Raw genomic sequence first — 16,952 nt, forward strand, 5'->3', positions numbered from 1 at the left:
GATATAAAATGACTTTGCTTTTTACCAGCGTGTCTGGCTACTCTTTTTAGTTGGTGTTGACGTCTGGGGGAACCCAGACAGAACATTTTATAGACAAATCAAGATCTAAGGGAATTATATATGTCTGATAATTTTAAAAATAACATTCAGATGCTGAGAAAGGTTTTGTACAAAGGAATTCATGTAGGTGGGGATTATATAATAACACTACATAGGTTACATTTCTGCACCAGATGATAATATGGAGCAGGAATCCACATTGTCCCTACTGCAGTTGAACATTTATTTTAGTTCTGTAGTTGAAACCTTCCAATGATCCACTTTTCTATCTTCTGAACATAACCAAAAATCTCTTATTTACTCTTAAATACAGATTATCTCATAGTACACTCAATTACCATACTTGATTTGAGAAGAGATTATACCTGTTTAATATTTTTGCAAAATGAAGCTTCTTATTATCATAAACTGAAAGTTCTAGTCTTTGTAAACAGATCACATGCAAGTTGACTAGTGTGGTTTAACAATGAAATGCTAGAGTAGACCCTTAAAGTTATTGTATATACCAGTGGTGGCGAACCTATGGCACGGGTGCCATAGGTGGCACGCAGAGCCATATCTGCTAGCACAGTGTTTCCCAACCTTTTTTGAGCCGCGGCACATTATTCATATTTTCAAAATTCTGGGGAACACTGAAGGGGGGGGCGGGGGCGGGGCTAAAGAAAAGTTTGGACAAAAAAAATCTCTTCCTCCATTTCACTCTATTTCTCCCTCCCTCTTTCTCTCTCTTCCTTCCCTTCTTTCTCTCTCTCCATCCCTCTTTCTTTCTTCCTCTTTTTTGCTCTTTCTCTCTCCCTCCTTCCCTCCCTCCATGTCTTTCCCTCTCCCTCCTTCCCCCCTCTCTTTCTCTCTCTTGCTTTCTTTCCCTCTCTTTCTCTTTCTCTCTTTCTCTCATTCTCTCTCCCCTCCTTTTTCTCTCTCTCTCTTTCTCTCTCGTTCACCATGCCGGCAACAGAGAGAAAAAGAAAGAGAGAGAGAGAGCTGGAGAGAGAATGGAGGGCGCCGTTGTCTTCGCCTCCGCCCGCCGGCTCTGCAGCTAAGAGGCAACAGCAGCCATCAGCCTCCTCGCCCTCCCAGACGTTCCCAGCGCCCGGCCACGCGCCGCCTCCCGTTAGCCCAGCTGACCTTTCCCTGCTGCCGTTTTCTCTTCATGGCGCAAAGCCACACAGTCCTGGACTCCCGGATCGCTCGCTTTTCCGGCCAGCAAGCGCGGTGCGGCGCTTTCCTGGGCAGATGGCTTTGCTGACCGGAGAAGCGAGTGAGCGCCATGAAAACGGCAGCAGGGAAAGGTCGGCCGGGCTAACGGGAGGCGGCGCGCGGCCGGTCGCTGGGGACGTCTGGGAGGGCGAGGGGAGCCGGCGGGCGGAGGCAAAGACAACGGCGCCCTCCATTCTCTCTCCGGCAGCGAAGGAGAGGGGGCGGATCATGCCCCAATACAGGAGGCGGCGGCGTAGGAGGAGGAGGAGAGTGGGTGGATCGGACGGGCAATGGGGCAGGGCAGAGAAGCCAGGGGCGCATTTGGCCAGAGGCACCGTGGGGAGGCAGGGGCGGCCGCGGCTCCCTTTACTCCTACTGCCGGACCTCCCCGCCCCTGCCTCCTTTTTCCCGCCTTCCTTCTTTGGGGCCCAGCTGGAAACAGCTGCATCGGGCAGTAGCCGGGGGACAGTTGCGAGTGGGAGCTCCAGGTTGGAGGCACTGGCGGTCTGGCACTGGCAGTGCCCCGCCCACCTGGAGCTTCCTGCGGCACACCTGACCGTGTCTCGCGGCACACTACTGTGCCGCGGCACACCGGTTGGGAAACGCTGTGCTAGCACATGAGCCATTGCCCTAGCTCAGCTCCAATGTGCATGTGTGTGTCAGCCAGCTGATTTTTGGCTCACACAGAGGCTCTGGGAGGGCATTTTTGGCTTCTAGAGAGCCTCTGGGGGGATGGGGGAGGGCGTTTTTACCCTCCTACAGCTCCAGGGAAGCCTTTGTAGTCTGGGAAGGGCAAAACACGAGCCTACTAGACCCACCAGAAATTGGGAAACAGGCAGTTTCCGGCTTCCAGAAGCTGTTTTTGCCCTTCCCAAGCATTGAATAATTATAGGTGTGGGCACTCGTGCATGCTTGACAGCACGCACACATGCTCTTTCTGCACTCTAGGAAAAAAAGGTTCGCCATCACTGGTATATACTGTTCTGACTTAAATCACAGACGCTCACTAGATGACTTTGGACCAGTCACACTCCATCAGCTCAGTCTGTATTATAAGATTCTGATTGTTTTAAAAAAAGAAATTGGAGGAAGAGGTGCTATATTTCGAATCAACTCCCCCAGGAGATTCGTACCACCTCCACCCTCCTAGTCTTCTGTAAGGCCTTAAAAATGCACCTTTGCAGACAGGCCTGGGGCCACTGAAATTTCAACATCTACCCCAGCCTATGACTGAATATGATAGTATGAAGGTGGCTGATTGGTTTTTTAAATATATTTGAGGTTTTAGAATATAAATTAAGTTATATGTTGTTGTTGTTGTTGTTGTTGTTATTATTATTATTATTATTATTATTATTATTATTATTATTATTAATTAGATTTGTATGCTGCCCCTCTCCGTAGAAACGGGACAGCTCACAGCAATAATAAAAACAATGTACAACAAATCTAATATTTTAAAATATCTAAAAACCCCTTATTTAAAAAGCAAGACATACACAGAAACATACCATGCATAAACTATATAGGCCTGGGGGAGATGTCTCAATTCCCCCATGCCTGACAGCAGAGGTGGGTTTTAAGGAGTTTACAAAAGGCAAGGACAGTGGGGGCAATCCTAATCTCTGGGGGGAGCTGGTTCCAGAGGGTCGGGGCTGCCACAGATAAGGCTCTTCCCCTGGGCCCCATCAGATGACATGTTTAATCGACGGGACCTGGAGAAGGCCAACTTTGTGGGGCCTAACCGGTCGCTGGGATTCGTGCGGCAGAAGGTGGTCCCGGAGATATTCTGGTCCAATGCCATGAAGGGCTTTATAGGTCATAACCAACACTTTGAATTGTGACTGGAAACTGGTCGGCAACCAATGCAGACTGCGGAGTGTTGATGTAACATGGATTTACCTAGGGAAGCGCATGATTGCTCTCGCAGCTGCATTCTGCACAATCTGAAGTTTCCGAACACTTTTCAAAGATACCCCCATGTAGAGAGCGTTACAGTAGTCGAACCTCGAGGTGATGAGGGCATGAGTGACTGTGAGCAGTGACTCCCGGTCCAGATAGGGCCGTAACTGATGCACCAGGTGAACCTGGGCAAACGCCCCCCCTCGCCAAAGCTGAAAGATGGTTCCCTAATGTAAGCTGTGGATCAAGGAGGATGTCCAAGTTGCAGACCCTCTCTGAGGGGGTCAATAATTCCCCCCCAGGGTAATGGACAGACAGTTGGAATTGTCCTTGGGAGACAAAACCCACAGCCACTCCATCTTATCAGGGTTGAGTTTGAGTCTGTTGACACCCATCCAGACCCTAACAGCCTCCAGGCACTGGCACATCAGTTCCACTGCTTTGTTGACTGGACATGGGGTGGAGATGTGCAGCTGGGTATCATCAGCATACTGATGATACCTCACCCCATGCCCCTGAATGATCTCGCCCAGTGGTTTCATGTAGATATTAAATAGCAAGGGGGAGAGGACGGACCCCTGAGGCATCCCACAAGGGAGAAGCCTAGAGGTCGACCTCTGACCCCCCACTAACACCGACTGTGAACGACCAGAGAGGTAGGAGGAGAACCACTGAAGGACAGTGCCTCCCACTCCCAGCCCCTCCAGCCGGTGCAGAAGGATACCATGGTCGATGGTATTGAAAGCCGCTGAGAGGTTGAGAAGCACCAGGACAGAGGATAAACCCAAGTCCCGGACCCGCCAGAGATCATCCATCAACGTGACCAAAGCAGTTTCCATGCTGTAGCCGGGCCTGAATCCTCACTGTTGAGGGCCTAGATAATCGGTTTCTACCAAGGACCGCTGGAGCTGGAGCGCCACCACCTTCTCAACAACTTTCCCCATAAAGGGAAGGTTGGAGACTAGACAATAGTTGTTAAGAATGGCTGGGTCCAGGGAAGGTTTCTTGAGGAGGGGGGCACACAAGTGCCTCCTTGTAGGGAGCCGGGAAGGACCCCCTCTCCAAAGAAGCATTGACAATCTTCTGGACCCAGCTCCATTTCACCTCCCTGCTGGCTGAAGCCAGCCAGGAGGGACACGGATCCAGTAAACAGGTGGCAGAACTCACAGCTCCAGTGGCCTTGTCCACTTCATCAGGTGTCACCATATCAAACTCTTCCCAAAGAGATGGACAAGTACGGGCCCCAGTCACCTCGACTGACTCGTTGTAATTCAACTCTGTTATCCCATCGGAGTTGAGGTCCGCTTAGATCCGAGCGACTTTATCAGCGAAAAATGTGTTAAAATCCTTGGCACTACTCTGCAAGGGCTCCCCAACTCCCCCCTGGTTAAGAAGGGAGCGGGTCACCCTAAGCAATCAAGGTGGCATGATACGCACATCTTGCTGCCTTGAGCGCCACTTTGTAAGTCTTAATATGAGCTCTTAAAAGTGTTCGGTCGGATTCGGACATACTCTTCCTCCATCGCTTCTCTAGACATCTCTTCTGGTGTTTCAACTCCCGGAGCTCCTCATTGAACCATGGAGCTCTATGGGGTCTAGTGCCGCGGAGAGGTCGCAACGGCACAATCGAGTCAAGGGGTTCCACTGCAGCCTTGTTCCAGGCCTCAGCCAGAGACTCTGCGGAACTGTGGATGAGTGCATCTGGAATAACCCCAAGCGCCCTCTGAAAGCCCTCTGGGTCCATCAGGCGTCTGAGGCGGAAGCACCTAGTTGGTTCCGCCTCCCTGTGGGGAAGGATTGGAGCCAAGAAGTCAAGCCACAATAGAAAATGGTCTGACCATGACAAAGGTAACACTTCTAAGCCCCTTAGTCTCAGACCATTGCTCAATTGCTCAGAGAGGAAAACCATGTCGGGTGCGTGCCCCCCTCATGAGTCGGACCCTGTAATACTTGAGTCAGGTCCATGGCTGTCATGGTGGCCATGAACTCCTGCCCTAGCCCAAAGGTTTCACCAAGCAACAGTAGGTTAAAGTCCCCCAAGACAATAAGTCTGGGAAACCCTACCACCAGCCTGGCTACCTCCTCGAGCAGCACAGGCAGGGCTATTGACACGCAGCTGGGAGGCAGGTATGTGAGCAACAAACCCACCTGAACCCCTAAGTCCAACTTCACCAGGAGGGACTCACAACCCACAATCTCTGGAGCAACGAGTCTACGCAGGCAAAGGCTCTCCCTGACTATAATAGCCACTCCTACCCCCTTCCCTGGGGTCGAGGCTGATACCAAACCTGAAACCCGGCTGGGCAAATTTCAGAGAGAGGAACTCCTCCCTCTGGGCCCAGCCAGGTTTCAGTCACACATGCCAGGTCGGCCTCCTCCTCCAGGATCAAATCCTGGATGAGGAGAGCTTTATTTACCACCAACCTGGCATTGAGTAGCAGCAGCCTGAGCCCAGGGCCAGGATTACACTCATCACTAGTACCCTGGGTTGAGCTCATGGAGCCGGAACATGGGATCGCTATTAAGCAGTGGTCTCTCATTCCCCTGGAACAGCTAGCTCTGTGGCTCCCACCATATCTGCTCTCACCAGCAGTACCGGAATATTCTGACCATCTGCCACCCCAGAGATAGGTGCCCCCTCCCCTCCTGCCTCTCTAGCGTCAGATGGGCCAAATTTATCATTCATACCATTTCCATTTACCTCATCCGTACCATAACCCCACCCACCCCAACTATCCCACTCATACCAATCATTCATTCCATACACATTATTGCACCCACCCCAGCTATCCATCAGTTAAAAAGCTCCCCCCCCAATAATTTAATTAAAATATAGATTAAATTAGCAATGATTAAAACACTAATAAAAATGCGTAAAATATATATAAAATATAAAATTCATAATAAGTTAGTATGGATGAATATAAAATCAGATCTTAGTCACTAAATCATCAGTCAATCAATCAATCCAGGTATAATGTCCTCTATAGATCTTCCATAAAGTCTTAGAGAGTCTAGGGGCGCAGTTCTTCTATGGTCTTGCGTAGTAAATAGGAAGATGGAGGGGGGGAGATGACAAAAGATGACAAGCAAGAATTAAATGTTGATTAATACTCCCCAGTCTAATTGGCCTTGATGTTCCTAGGCAATTAATTCTATCATTCTCACCCCCGACATTAGTCACTCTGGTCGTTCTAGCCTGTTGTTCTAATATCAGCCGACACCTTCTACTCCACGGGGCAGCCCCAACTCACCTCAGCCATCTCTCTGCTCATACTGGCTGGCTGTCTCCTTCGTCCAACTTTATCGCCCCCTCGGCACCAGCAGCTTTCACCCACTGGTGCCATGTGGGGAGCTGGGTCATTGTTCCTAGTTGTTCCTCGCTCACCATATCTCTGCAGACATCCTCTGACGCCAACAGCAGGTCGCTCCCACTGGCTAGGACCCTCGGCGTCTTTGGTCTCACAATGCAGGCGAGTTCGCCTCAATCTCGGTGCTGGTCTCCGCTCCTTTCCGTCTCCCCTTCACCTCCAATGCCTCGGCACCAGTCACTCTCACTCACCGGCGCCGAGCCAGGAGGCTCGGTTCGGTCGTGGCTAAATTCTTTTGGTTCTTTCGGCTCTCCCAATTTCTTCTCCTTCGGCACTTGACATCCAGGGGTGGCCACCATCTTCTGCGCCCCAGCTTATCGCCCTGACTCTTGGTGCCGCAAAACCCTGATGCCCCACAAACAGGATGACACCATTCAATTTCAAACCCCCAAAATGAGGGACACAGCAGCAGATAGACCTCGGACCATATCCAGCCTGGGTTGATTTATTTCTGACAATTTTTCACCGTAGTCTCAGAGGAGCAGCAGATCCTCCATCTCCTTGCCGCTCGCACCGGAACCGGAAAGCATACATAAACAAGGCATCCTAATTGAACTGGATAACTGTTTTCCCAGTTTTGTGGGAAAATACTGATTCTGTAACAGTAGTGAAGCTTAATGCCTTATCCTTGGGTGTTGATGGAGAGAAAATTTAATAATGTGGAGTATTTTGGTGTTTGTTCAGGTGCTGTTATTGAGTCAGTAGCACACATCTTATTTTGCTACCTCCTTTATTGTGCTTGGGGTATTAAATCATATCTCTGTTTCTCATCCAGCTGCATGAATTGATCAGAAATGGAAGCTTCTCACTTGCTACGCCCATATTTTTTTTGGCAAGCAATTTCAAGAATGCAATGAAGTTTGACAGTCACTATTATTATTAGGCAGATCTGGGTGAAAAATATCTAATTTTTATAGCATTTCTTATAAATTGATCTTCTCCTGCTCCTTCTCCTTCTCCTTCCTCTCCTTTTCCTCCTCTAACCAAGAATCAGGAGAGAAATTCTGAGTATTGAGGTTTTTAGAGCATTTTAATATTAGATTTCTTATATGTTTTGTATTTGCTTGTTGTGAGCTGCCCTGAGTCCCAGGAGAAGGGCAGTATAGAAACAAACAAACATACCAATTAGACCTTCTAAAGGAAAAATGTAATATACTATAATTGTCATGAATATTTGTATAAGTAGCCCTCAAAAGCTTATGAACACTTGAAAGTGTTACAGGTGAGAATGGATACCTCACTATGCTTTGGATGCTTCTGGATTGAAAGGATTAGCTAGCTGTAAACTATTGCCCAGAGGACATCCAAATGTGTTAACAGCACATTCTTCAGGGATCTACATTCTTCAGAGAGGCTCTTTTTATGAGCATAGTGAGGTCCTCATTCCCATCTGTGATAGTATGTGTGTCCCACAAAAGACCTTTTTAGATCCATAGATGACTATTTCAATAAACATTGAGAGTCTATCTGAATGTAAGGAAGAACTGTTGCGGGACCAGTGCCAAAAATATAGCTGTGATATCCTATGTATACAGGAGATCCACAGAAACAGTAATCCCAAAAGACCTAAAATACAGATCATTTAATTTGTGATTTCTTAATCCCAGTGATAAGCTTAATATCACTTTGCATTTAAGAACTACTACTACTATTACTACTACTTCCTCCTCCTCTTCCTTCTTTACCGTATCAAATGTGAATGTCGAGGAAGATGCAAAGTTCTAGCTGTTACTCTTCTGGTGACCTCAACCATTATTAATTTATGTTGTGTAGTATGTCTTTGATGTTGTCTCTCTATCTTCTTCTGGGTCTACCTCATATTCTTTGAACTTCTCTTTTTTATATGCTTTGTATGACAGGGAATCCTATGACATCCTCTCCAGGTGAACAAACCAATTTGCTGTTTTTATATGTTTTGATCTTATGCCAATTTTCCTCCTTTGGTCTCATTTCTGATTTTATCTCTTCTGGTCCACCAGCTTTCCTCAAAATTTCATATCCATGGTGACTACATTTTGTTTTATCCATTTAAGAACTTGAGTTTTAAAATACTTCATCTGACTGGGTTTTAAGAGAAGCTGTTTATTTGTCGTATAGCATCATACCAAATGATAGTGAGTTTTTTATTCGACCACACTTAAAATGCTATTACAACTACTAAATTTAGCAAGCAGATTCAAAAATCCCATGTCAGCACATTTTTCCTGGGGAAAAACCCATAATGTGTCTATATAGTCACTTCACTGCTCATTTTATAGAAAAATTGTCATGTCTAATATTAGAAATTTGCTAAACTGAAATGAATAATTCATTATTTTACTATTTATATTAATAATATGTTATTCATTATTCATTGTTTTATTTTAATAATAATAATTCGTTATTATTTATGAGTGAATACTAATAAAGTAGTCCAATATTATATAGCTACAGTATTTAGCCAAACTCTTGAAGATCTGTTTAAGTCCACTATAACTGCTGGGAACTGAAGAGTGGTAACTTTAATAGGGCAGATTTTATATTTTGAGTTATGGAAACATAAATATGCATCTTAAATACACTATTGCAGTGATTTTCAACCTTTTTTTGAGCCGCAGCACATTTTTTACATTTACAAAATCCTGGGGCACACCATCAACCAAAATAAGACTCTGAAACACTCTCTTCTCTTTTTCCATCCCTGTCTCCTCCTCCCCTTGTGTGTGTGTTTGTGTGTGTGTGTGCGTGTATACACTCTTGAACCATTTCCAAAAACAGGTGAGGGCTGGGGGTTTTTTCTCTCTTATTCTTTGGGTGCTTTTTATCATATGCTTTAAATCAAGAGTCACTTCTCCCTCTTGTTTCTCTCTCTTTCCTCATTCTCTGCCTCAATCATTTTCTCATTTCTCTTTTTTTCTCCCCCTTTTGCTCTCATCTCTCTCTCTTGCTTGCTTTCTCTCTCTTGCTTTCTTTCTCTCTTGCTTTCTCTCTCTCTCTTTCTCTTTCTTGCTTTCTCTCTCTTTCTCTCTTGCTTTCTTTCTCTCTCTCTCTCTTGCTTTCTCTCTTTCTCTCTCTTTTTCTCTCTCTCTCTCTTGTTCTCTTTCTTGCTCTCTCTCTCTTGCTATCTCTCTTTTTCTCTCTTGTACACCACACCGGCAACAGCAGCATCGGGTAGTAACCGCGGGGCAGCAGCAGGGCAGTCTGCTGCGAGCGGGAGCTCCAGGGCGGAGGCACCAACAGTGGCGGTTGGATGTGTTGTTGGACGCCGTAAATGCTACGCTGGGCATGGGGATGGGGCTGGCACCTCTGTCCCAGCTTAGCCAGCAGGCCAGTGCCAGCCCCGCAGTACCAGCATGTATGGCGTCCAGCAACACATCCAGCTGCCGCCGCCGGTTACTGCCCGATGCCACTGTTGCCGGCGTGGTGTACTGCTGCCGACGCCCTCTTGCCAGGCCCCAAAGTTCACCTGCCGCGCCGCCAGGGAAGCTCCAGCTGGGCGAGGCACTGCAGCTGCCTGAAAACCTGGAAGGCATGAAGAAGGAAGCTCAGCAAAAAGTTGTGAGACCAGAACTTGAGCTTCCTTCTTCGCGGCACACTGGTTGAAAAACATTGCAGTATTGTGATTCTGTAGCCAAAACTCTAATAAAATCAATGTTATATTATTACATTTAACATGATTTATTTTAAAATATATAACTTTTAAAAAACCCATGAAACCAGTTATAATTTAGTTAATGTCTATTAATTTCAAGGCAAGCTAAAGAAACATCAGTTGAGAAAACATGTTGTTTCTTCACATATTGAATAGGGAAGTCCTCAACATATAAACTAGTGGTTCATATGACTGGAACCTGGTTTACAATTTTTTTTGTAATGGTTGTTAAGCAAATATGTTAATCATAAAGTGAATGTGGAGGTTGTAAAGTGAATCCATTGTTTGTTGTAAGGTGGATTGTGCCAGAAGTAAACACTGGTTTCTGGCAAAAAGCATAATAAACTACAATCATATGACTGCAGATCTTTGCAAATGGCTATAAATGTGGGCTGCTGCTAAATGCTCAAAATGACCAGGGGACAGATGTTGGAACTTTGAATCTGGTCATAGGTTTTATTTTTGGAGTATCTTGTAACTTCTAGCAGTTCCTAAGCGGCCAGTAATAAGTCAAGGACTACACATGTTCACTTGATCTACGTGCTGAAACATTGTTGTTTATCGTTCAGAGTTATTTTAAAGTAATGTATACATTTATGCCAGTTATTTAGTTATATGTTTACATGTATATCTTTATTCTTTTAAGCATGCACCAAGATAATCATGGATACATCTGCCTGCTTGTTCAGAGAGCTACAAAAGAAGATGCTGGTTGGTACACTGCATCAGCAAAAAATGAAGCTGGAATTGTTTCCTGCACAGCAAGACTGGATGTCTATAGTAAGATGTTGTATTGATGTTGACAGTATTTGGAAAAATTGTCCTAAACCTATAGCTATTCCCTATATCAGTGATGGCGAACCTTTTTTGGCTCGGGTGCTGAAAGGGTGCATGCACGTGCATCTGCCCATATCCATAATGCAAGGCATTCCCCTCCCCATGTGTACAGACTTCACTGAAGCCTCCAGACTTTTGGTAGGCCCTATGGGCTGTTTTTTGCCATCCACAGGCTTCAGAGAAGCCTCCTGAGGCTTGAGGATGGGAAAAACAGCCAAATGGCCCAACCGGAAGTTCATTTCCCAACTTCCGGTTGGGCTCTTGGACCGTTTTTCACCGCCCATGGCCTTTAGGAGGCTTTCCTAAAGCCTGGGGAGCATGAAAAAGGCTGAAAGGAAGGCCGGAAATGAGCTGGTCAGTGCACGCATGGGTGCTAGAGCTGACATAGGGCAATGTGTTGCACGGCCTCCGATATGGTTCTGCATGCCACCTGTGGCACGCATGCTATAAGTTCACCCTCACTGCCCTATATAATAACAATATTAGAGTCAGGTTTGTTGAACTTTAGATCAAGCCAGCTTATAAAACATAATCGTTCTTTTTAATATCTGTGCTTTACATTCTGTACTGCTTGTTTTGTCATAGAATTGTAATACATTCCATTCTACAGGGAAGTAGAATTATTATCTATTTGGTATGCCGTTTACCGTATATACTTGAGTATAAGTTGAGTTTTTCAGCCCAAAAAATGGGCTGAAAAACCCGACCTCGGGTTATACTCGGGTCACAGAAAAGTCACCACAAGAGGGCGCTCGCGGGAACCTGGCAGGCATTGCTGGCTTGAGCGGGTGAGGGAGCTATGCCAGGTGCTGCCTCTTCCCGGCTGAGGTAGCTTACGCGTGAGAGGGAAAAAAAGCCAGTGAGGTGGAGGGGGGCGGTGGCAAGAAGATAAAAGCAGGAATCCACCCCCTCCAACCTCACCGGCTTCCCATGGCCTTTCCCCCCCCTCGCGCGCCATTGGAGTGGCTGGTTGTCTCCTTTGCTTGCACGCGAGAGGGGAAAAAAGCCGCTGAGGTGGGGGGGGCGGTGACGAGAAAAAAACAGCAGGAGCAGCAGGGTAAGTACCAATGTTCCCTCTAAGGTGCGCATGCATGGAAAAATACCCCCACCCCCCCGCAGCCTTTTCCAAGACTGCCCAGCCGAGCCAGGCGTCAGAGCTGGGGCCAGGGAGTGACAAGGTTTTTCTTCATTTGAAAAACTGTGTGCTCCCCATTCCACTTTGGCCCCGCCCGTTTAGGAAAAGATGCCGGCGCCCATCAGGCACTGGGACGGAACGGGGGAGGCGGCGGTGGCAGCTCTGTGGGGCTTTGAGCTGACGTCTCTCCCCCTCTCTTGCCCCCTTTCTCTCTCCCCCCTCTTGCCCCCTCTTTCTCTTTCCCCTCTCTTCCTACCTTTCTCTTTCTCTTTCCCCTCTCTTCCTACCTTTTTAACGGTGGCCGGCTCCGTCTTGATGCAGATTGGGTGGCGGAGGGGACCCGGCGGCGGCAGGCAGCCCCCAGCAGAGCGGCGGGAGAGGAAGCGAAGCTTGTGCTCCAGCCACACTGGGGCAGAGTGGGCTGAGGCTGGGCCCATCATCCCCGGCTACAGGGGGCAGCCCCAGCGCGGCAGCGGGGGAGGAGGAGGCAAAGCCGGCTGCCTGGGAAAGTGACGCATTTGAAGTGGTGCGCTTTTCAAACGTGTCACTTCCCCGGGCAGCCGGCTTTGCCTCCTCCTCCCCCGCTGCCGCGCTGGGGCTGCCCCCTGCAGCTGGGGTCGACGGGCCTGGCCTCGGCCCACTCTGTCCCGGTGTAGGCGAAGCACAAGCTTCGCTTCCTCTCCCACCGCCGCGCTGGGGACTGCCCGCCACCACCGGGTCCCCTCCGCCACCCAATCCCAGTACAAGACTTCCCTGGGCGTGCTTTTCAAACTCATCACTTCCCCGGGCAGCACGCTTTGCCTCCTCCTCCCCTGCTGCCGCGCTGGGGCTGCCCCCTGCAGCTGGGGACGACGGGCCCAGCCTCGGCCCACTCTGCCCCAGTGTGGCTGAAGCACAAGCTTCACTTCCTCTCCCACCGCCGTGCTGGGGGCTGCCTGCCGCCGGGTCCTGTCCGCCACCCAATCCCAGTATAAGACGGCGGCAGCCCGCATCAAGACGGAGCCGGCCACTTTTAAACAGGTAGGAAGAGGGTGGAGAGAGAAAGGTGGGAGAGAGAGAAAGGGGGCAAGAGTGGGGAGAGAGAAAGGGGGCAAGAGTGAGAGAAAGAGGGGGCAAGAGGGGGGAGAGAGAGAAAGGGGGCAAGAGGGTGGAGAGAGAAAGAGGTGGAAAGAGAGGGGAGAAAGAGGGTGGAGAGAGAAAGAGGGGGCAAGAGAGGAGAAAGAGGGGGAGAGAGAGAGTGAGAGAGAGAGAAAGCAAGAGAGAGAGAGAGAAGAGAGGAAGGAAGAGAGGCAGAGAAATGAGAGCAAAAAGGGAAGAAAAAAAAGAGAAATGAGAAAATGATTGAGGCAGAGAATTAGAGGAGAGAGAAACAAAAGAGAGAGAGAGAAGTTACTCTTGATTTACCGGTAAAGCATATGGTAAAAAGCACCCAAACAATAACAGAGGAAAAAAAAACCCAGCCCTCACCTGTTTTTGAAAATGGTTCAAGAGTTCTATCTCTCTCTCTCTCCCCCTCCCTCCCTCCCTCCCTCCCTCCATCTATCTAATCTATCTATCTATGCCGCCCAGTCCCAAAGGGAATGCCGTTCAGACACTATACTTTTCTATCCACACCGAAAAAAAATTAGAGGGAACATTGGTAAGTACTTGCATTTTTTTTTTGCCTATACCTGCCTTGGGGGGACATATATCTGTTTACCCTCTTTTAAACTTACAGAGCTAGTTTACTGGTTCTCTTTGAAATAAATATTCTAAAACATTTAATCTACTGATGCCTCAATTGATGTAATTTTATTGTTTTCCATTTTTATAAGTTACCAGTAGCCGCTGCAATTTCCACCCTCGACTTATACTGGCTCAATAAATTTTCCCAGTTTTTTGGCAAAAGTAGGTGCCTCGACTTACAATTGGAGCGACTTATAGTCGAGTATATACGGTATATTTTCCCTACATTCAAGGATGATCAGTAGAATTGATACCAATTGTTCTGTAATAATCATCCATGCATGGTTCAAGCATCTGAAAACGGCCTTCCTCATGTTGTGGTGCATATATTGAAAGGGTATTCTAAATGTAGATTTGATGAGTCCATGTCATGTCAGCGAGGTTATCATGCCCATCTAAGTGTATTACGGTATTTCCCAGGGATTTGTAGTCAATCCACTTTAAGTTCCACATTGCTGTCATGTTGTGTGTGAAAAGATCTTTTGGTCTCTAAACAGCTGAGAGAGAGAAAAGTTATTTATACTGTTACTAAGCAGTATAAAGACAAAAAGGGCAAGAAAATTACACAGAAACAAGGTGGGGAATATAGATGAAAATTGGAGAGTTAAGAACGGTACGGGAGAGGAAAAAGGATATAGTGAAACCTGCTGCTACTGCATGATAATCAGAAAACAAAAACATTTTGTATATTTTTTTCTGTATATAAAAATGTTTTAGGAAACGCTGATACAAGTCATGTTTTAGATGGAATAATCCTTTGTCGGTTTTGTAATGTTAAAAAGTTTCAGTTTTATGTTATTATTCTTACCTGAATTTGTTAAGATCACAGGATGGCACAGCAGGTACAGTGCTATACTGCAGGACACTGTAGCTGACTGTATATCTGTAGGTCAGCGGTTCAAATGTCATCTCTGGCTTAAGGTTGACTTAGCCTTCCATCCTTCCGAGGTGGGTAAAATGAGGACCCGGATTGTGGGGGCAATAGGCTGGCTTTGTTAAAAATGCTATTGCTAACATGTTGTAAGCCGCCCTGAGTTTAAGGAGAAGGGTGGCATAAAAATCGAATAAATAAATAAATAAATAAAATCACATTCTTCTTTTATTTAGAAGTTCCACTTGATAGCCTTCTAGCATTTGTATAGAAACCAATCGCATAGGAGAGCGCTGGGTCAAAGGAATATTTGTTCTTAACTTTTCTCTGTGTATTTGTGTGTACACTGTAATAGGTTATTTTAAACACACTGCCAGTTAGGAATGGATTTGGATAAAGCCAAAGTCAGTTCCATATACTTTCAGGAGTTTATATTGTTTCTCATATCCATTATCTTTAGAAATTAGCAGAAACTAATCAAGTGAATATGAAACAAAGAAGGGGAATAGATCTCACTGTAAAAGAGGACAAAAGAACAAATTATGATAGTGACTATATGTAAGGCAGCACGTCTCCCTACATTTCTTATATTAACAAGCAACTCCAAGAGATTTGGTAATTGCTAATACATCTTCAGCAATATGATTTTAAAGCCCTACATGGCATTGGGCCAGAATACATCCGGAACCGCCTTCTACCGCACGAATCCCGGTGGCCGATAAGGTCCCACAGAGTTGGCCATCTCCGGGTCCCGTTGACCAAACAATGTCATTTGGCGGGCCCCGGGGGAAGAGGCTTCTCTGTGGCAACTCTGGCCCTCTGGAATCAACTCCCCCCAGAGATTAGAACGGCCCCCACCCTCCTTGTCTTTCGCAAATTACTCGACCCACCTTTATCACCAGGCATGGGGGAGTTAAGATATTCCTTCCCCCTAGGCCATTACAAGTTATGCATGGTATGTTTGTGTGTATGTTTGGTTTTTATAATAAGGGTTTTTAGTTGTTTTATTAATTGGATTGTACATGCTGTTTTTATCATTATTGTTAGCCGCCCCGAGTCTGCGGAGAGGGGTGGCATACAAATCCAATTAATAATAATAATAATAATAATAATAATAATAATAATAATAATTTTAGATAGTTTTGTGATAATTCTTTAATTAAATTGAATGATTGGTCCTTTTCCCCTCAAAGAAGATAAAATGGGTCAGTAATTTTCACAATTTTTGTGTTTTGAGGCATTGGTAAACTGATTCTCTTTTTCTTTCTTTTTCCAGCTCAGTGGCAACAACAATCCCAAACCACTAAGCCAAAGAAGGTGCGTCCCTCAGCTAGTAGGTATGCAGCACTTTCTGACCAAGGACTAGACATCAAAGCTGCATTTCAGCCAGAAGCAAACCTGGGACATCTGACTTTGCAATCTGGATTAGTAGAAAGTGATGATCTTTAAGTATTAACTGTTAGATATACCATTTCCTTTCAAATTGAAAACACTGAATGCCATTGTATGGATCAATGATAATCTATGTACACAAGACAGACACTTCTGTGTGCAAAAGAATCTAGCCACATCTTTTTTGTTCAGTATAACAAATTAGGAGTTAGTAGAGAGAAATGCAGTCTGCATATATGAATCACCTTCACTATAATCATTTATTATATTGTAGATAATACTGTTTTGAATCATCCTATTCACAAGTGTTAAATTGAGTGAAATTTTGCAAAAATAAATATGCTGCACACTTATCGCTCAGTGCCTTTGCAGTTTGTAGGTGCTATTAATATGTAATGAATATGTAATTTTTTCAGTGCACTGAAAAAATATGTTAGGAGTGCATTATAATGATAGTTCAGATGTGCAATACTGAATGAGTAAAGCAAGATGGAAAAGGGAAGAGAAATAAGTGATGTTTTTGTGTTTAAAATTGACTTTCTAGTCTCAAAGGAAGTAGGATATGTTAGTTTTGCCTTAACTGCATTAGGATAGGTAAGGTAGCCTTATATCAGAAGGCTTTTGACTTTTGCTTGTCGATATGATTCTTAGATTCATCTTACTTTTATAGCAGTGAGATAAGAGAAAAGGCTAAAATGATACCTTTCTCAAAAAATGATATGTGAATGAAACCTCAGTGCTTTTTAAAACAATATTGGAGATCTGATTGAGTAGAATATGTGATAGAAAGGAAGGTAAATAGGAATATAGAGTAAGTGGAACATGGGTTGA

General features: G+C 45.8%; 1 protein-coding gene across 1 annotated transcript in view; it reads left to right on the top strand.

Annotated features, from left to right (window-relative positions):
* Positions 1-16,474, top strand: part of PALLD (palladin, cytoskeletal associated protein) — a 170,682-nt gene extending 154,208 nt beyond the window's left edge. Inside the window, exons 11-12 of the mRNA XM_070757400.1 lie at positions 10,808-10,941; positions 16,006-16,474. Coding sequence (XP_070613501.1) covers positions 10,808-10,941; positions 16,006-16,178 — 307 coding nt within the window. The 3' untranslated portion in view covers positions 16,179-16,474. The remainder of the gene's footprint in view (positions 1-10,807; positions 10,942-16,005) is intronic.
* Positions 16,475-16,952: the final 478 nt, after the last annotated feature.

The sequence above is a fragment of the Erythrolamprus reginae genome, chromosome 7, assembly GCF_031021105.1.
Source record: "Erythrolamprus reginae isolate rEryReg1 chromosome 7, rEryReg1.hap1, whole genome shotgun sequence".
Taxonomy (NCBI): Eukaryota; Metazoa; Chordata; class Lepidosauria; order Squamata; family Dipsadidae; genus Erythrolamprus; species Erythrolamprus reginae.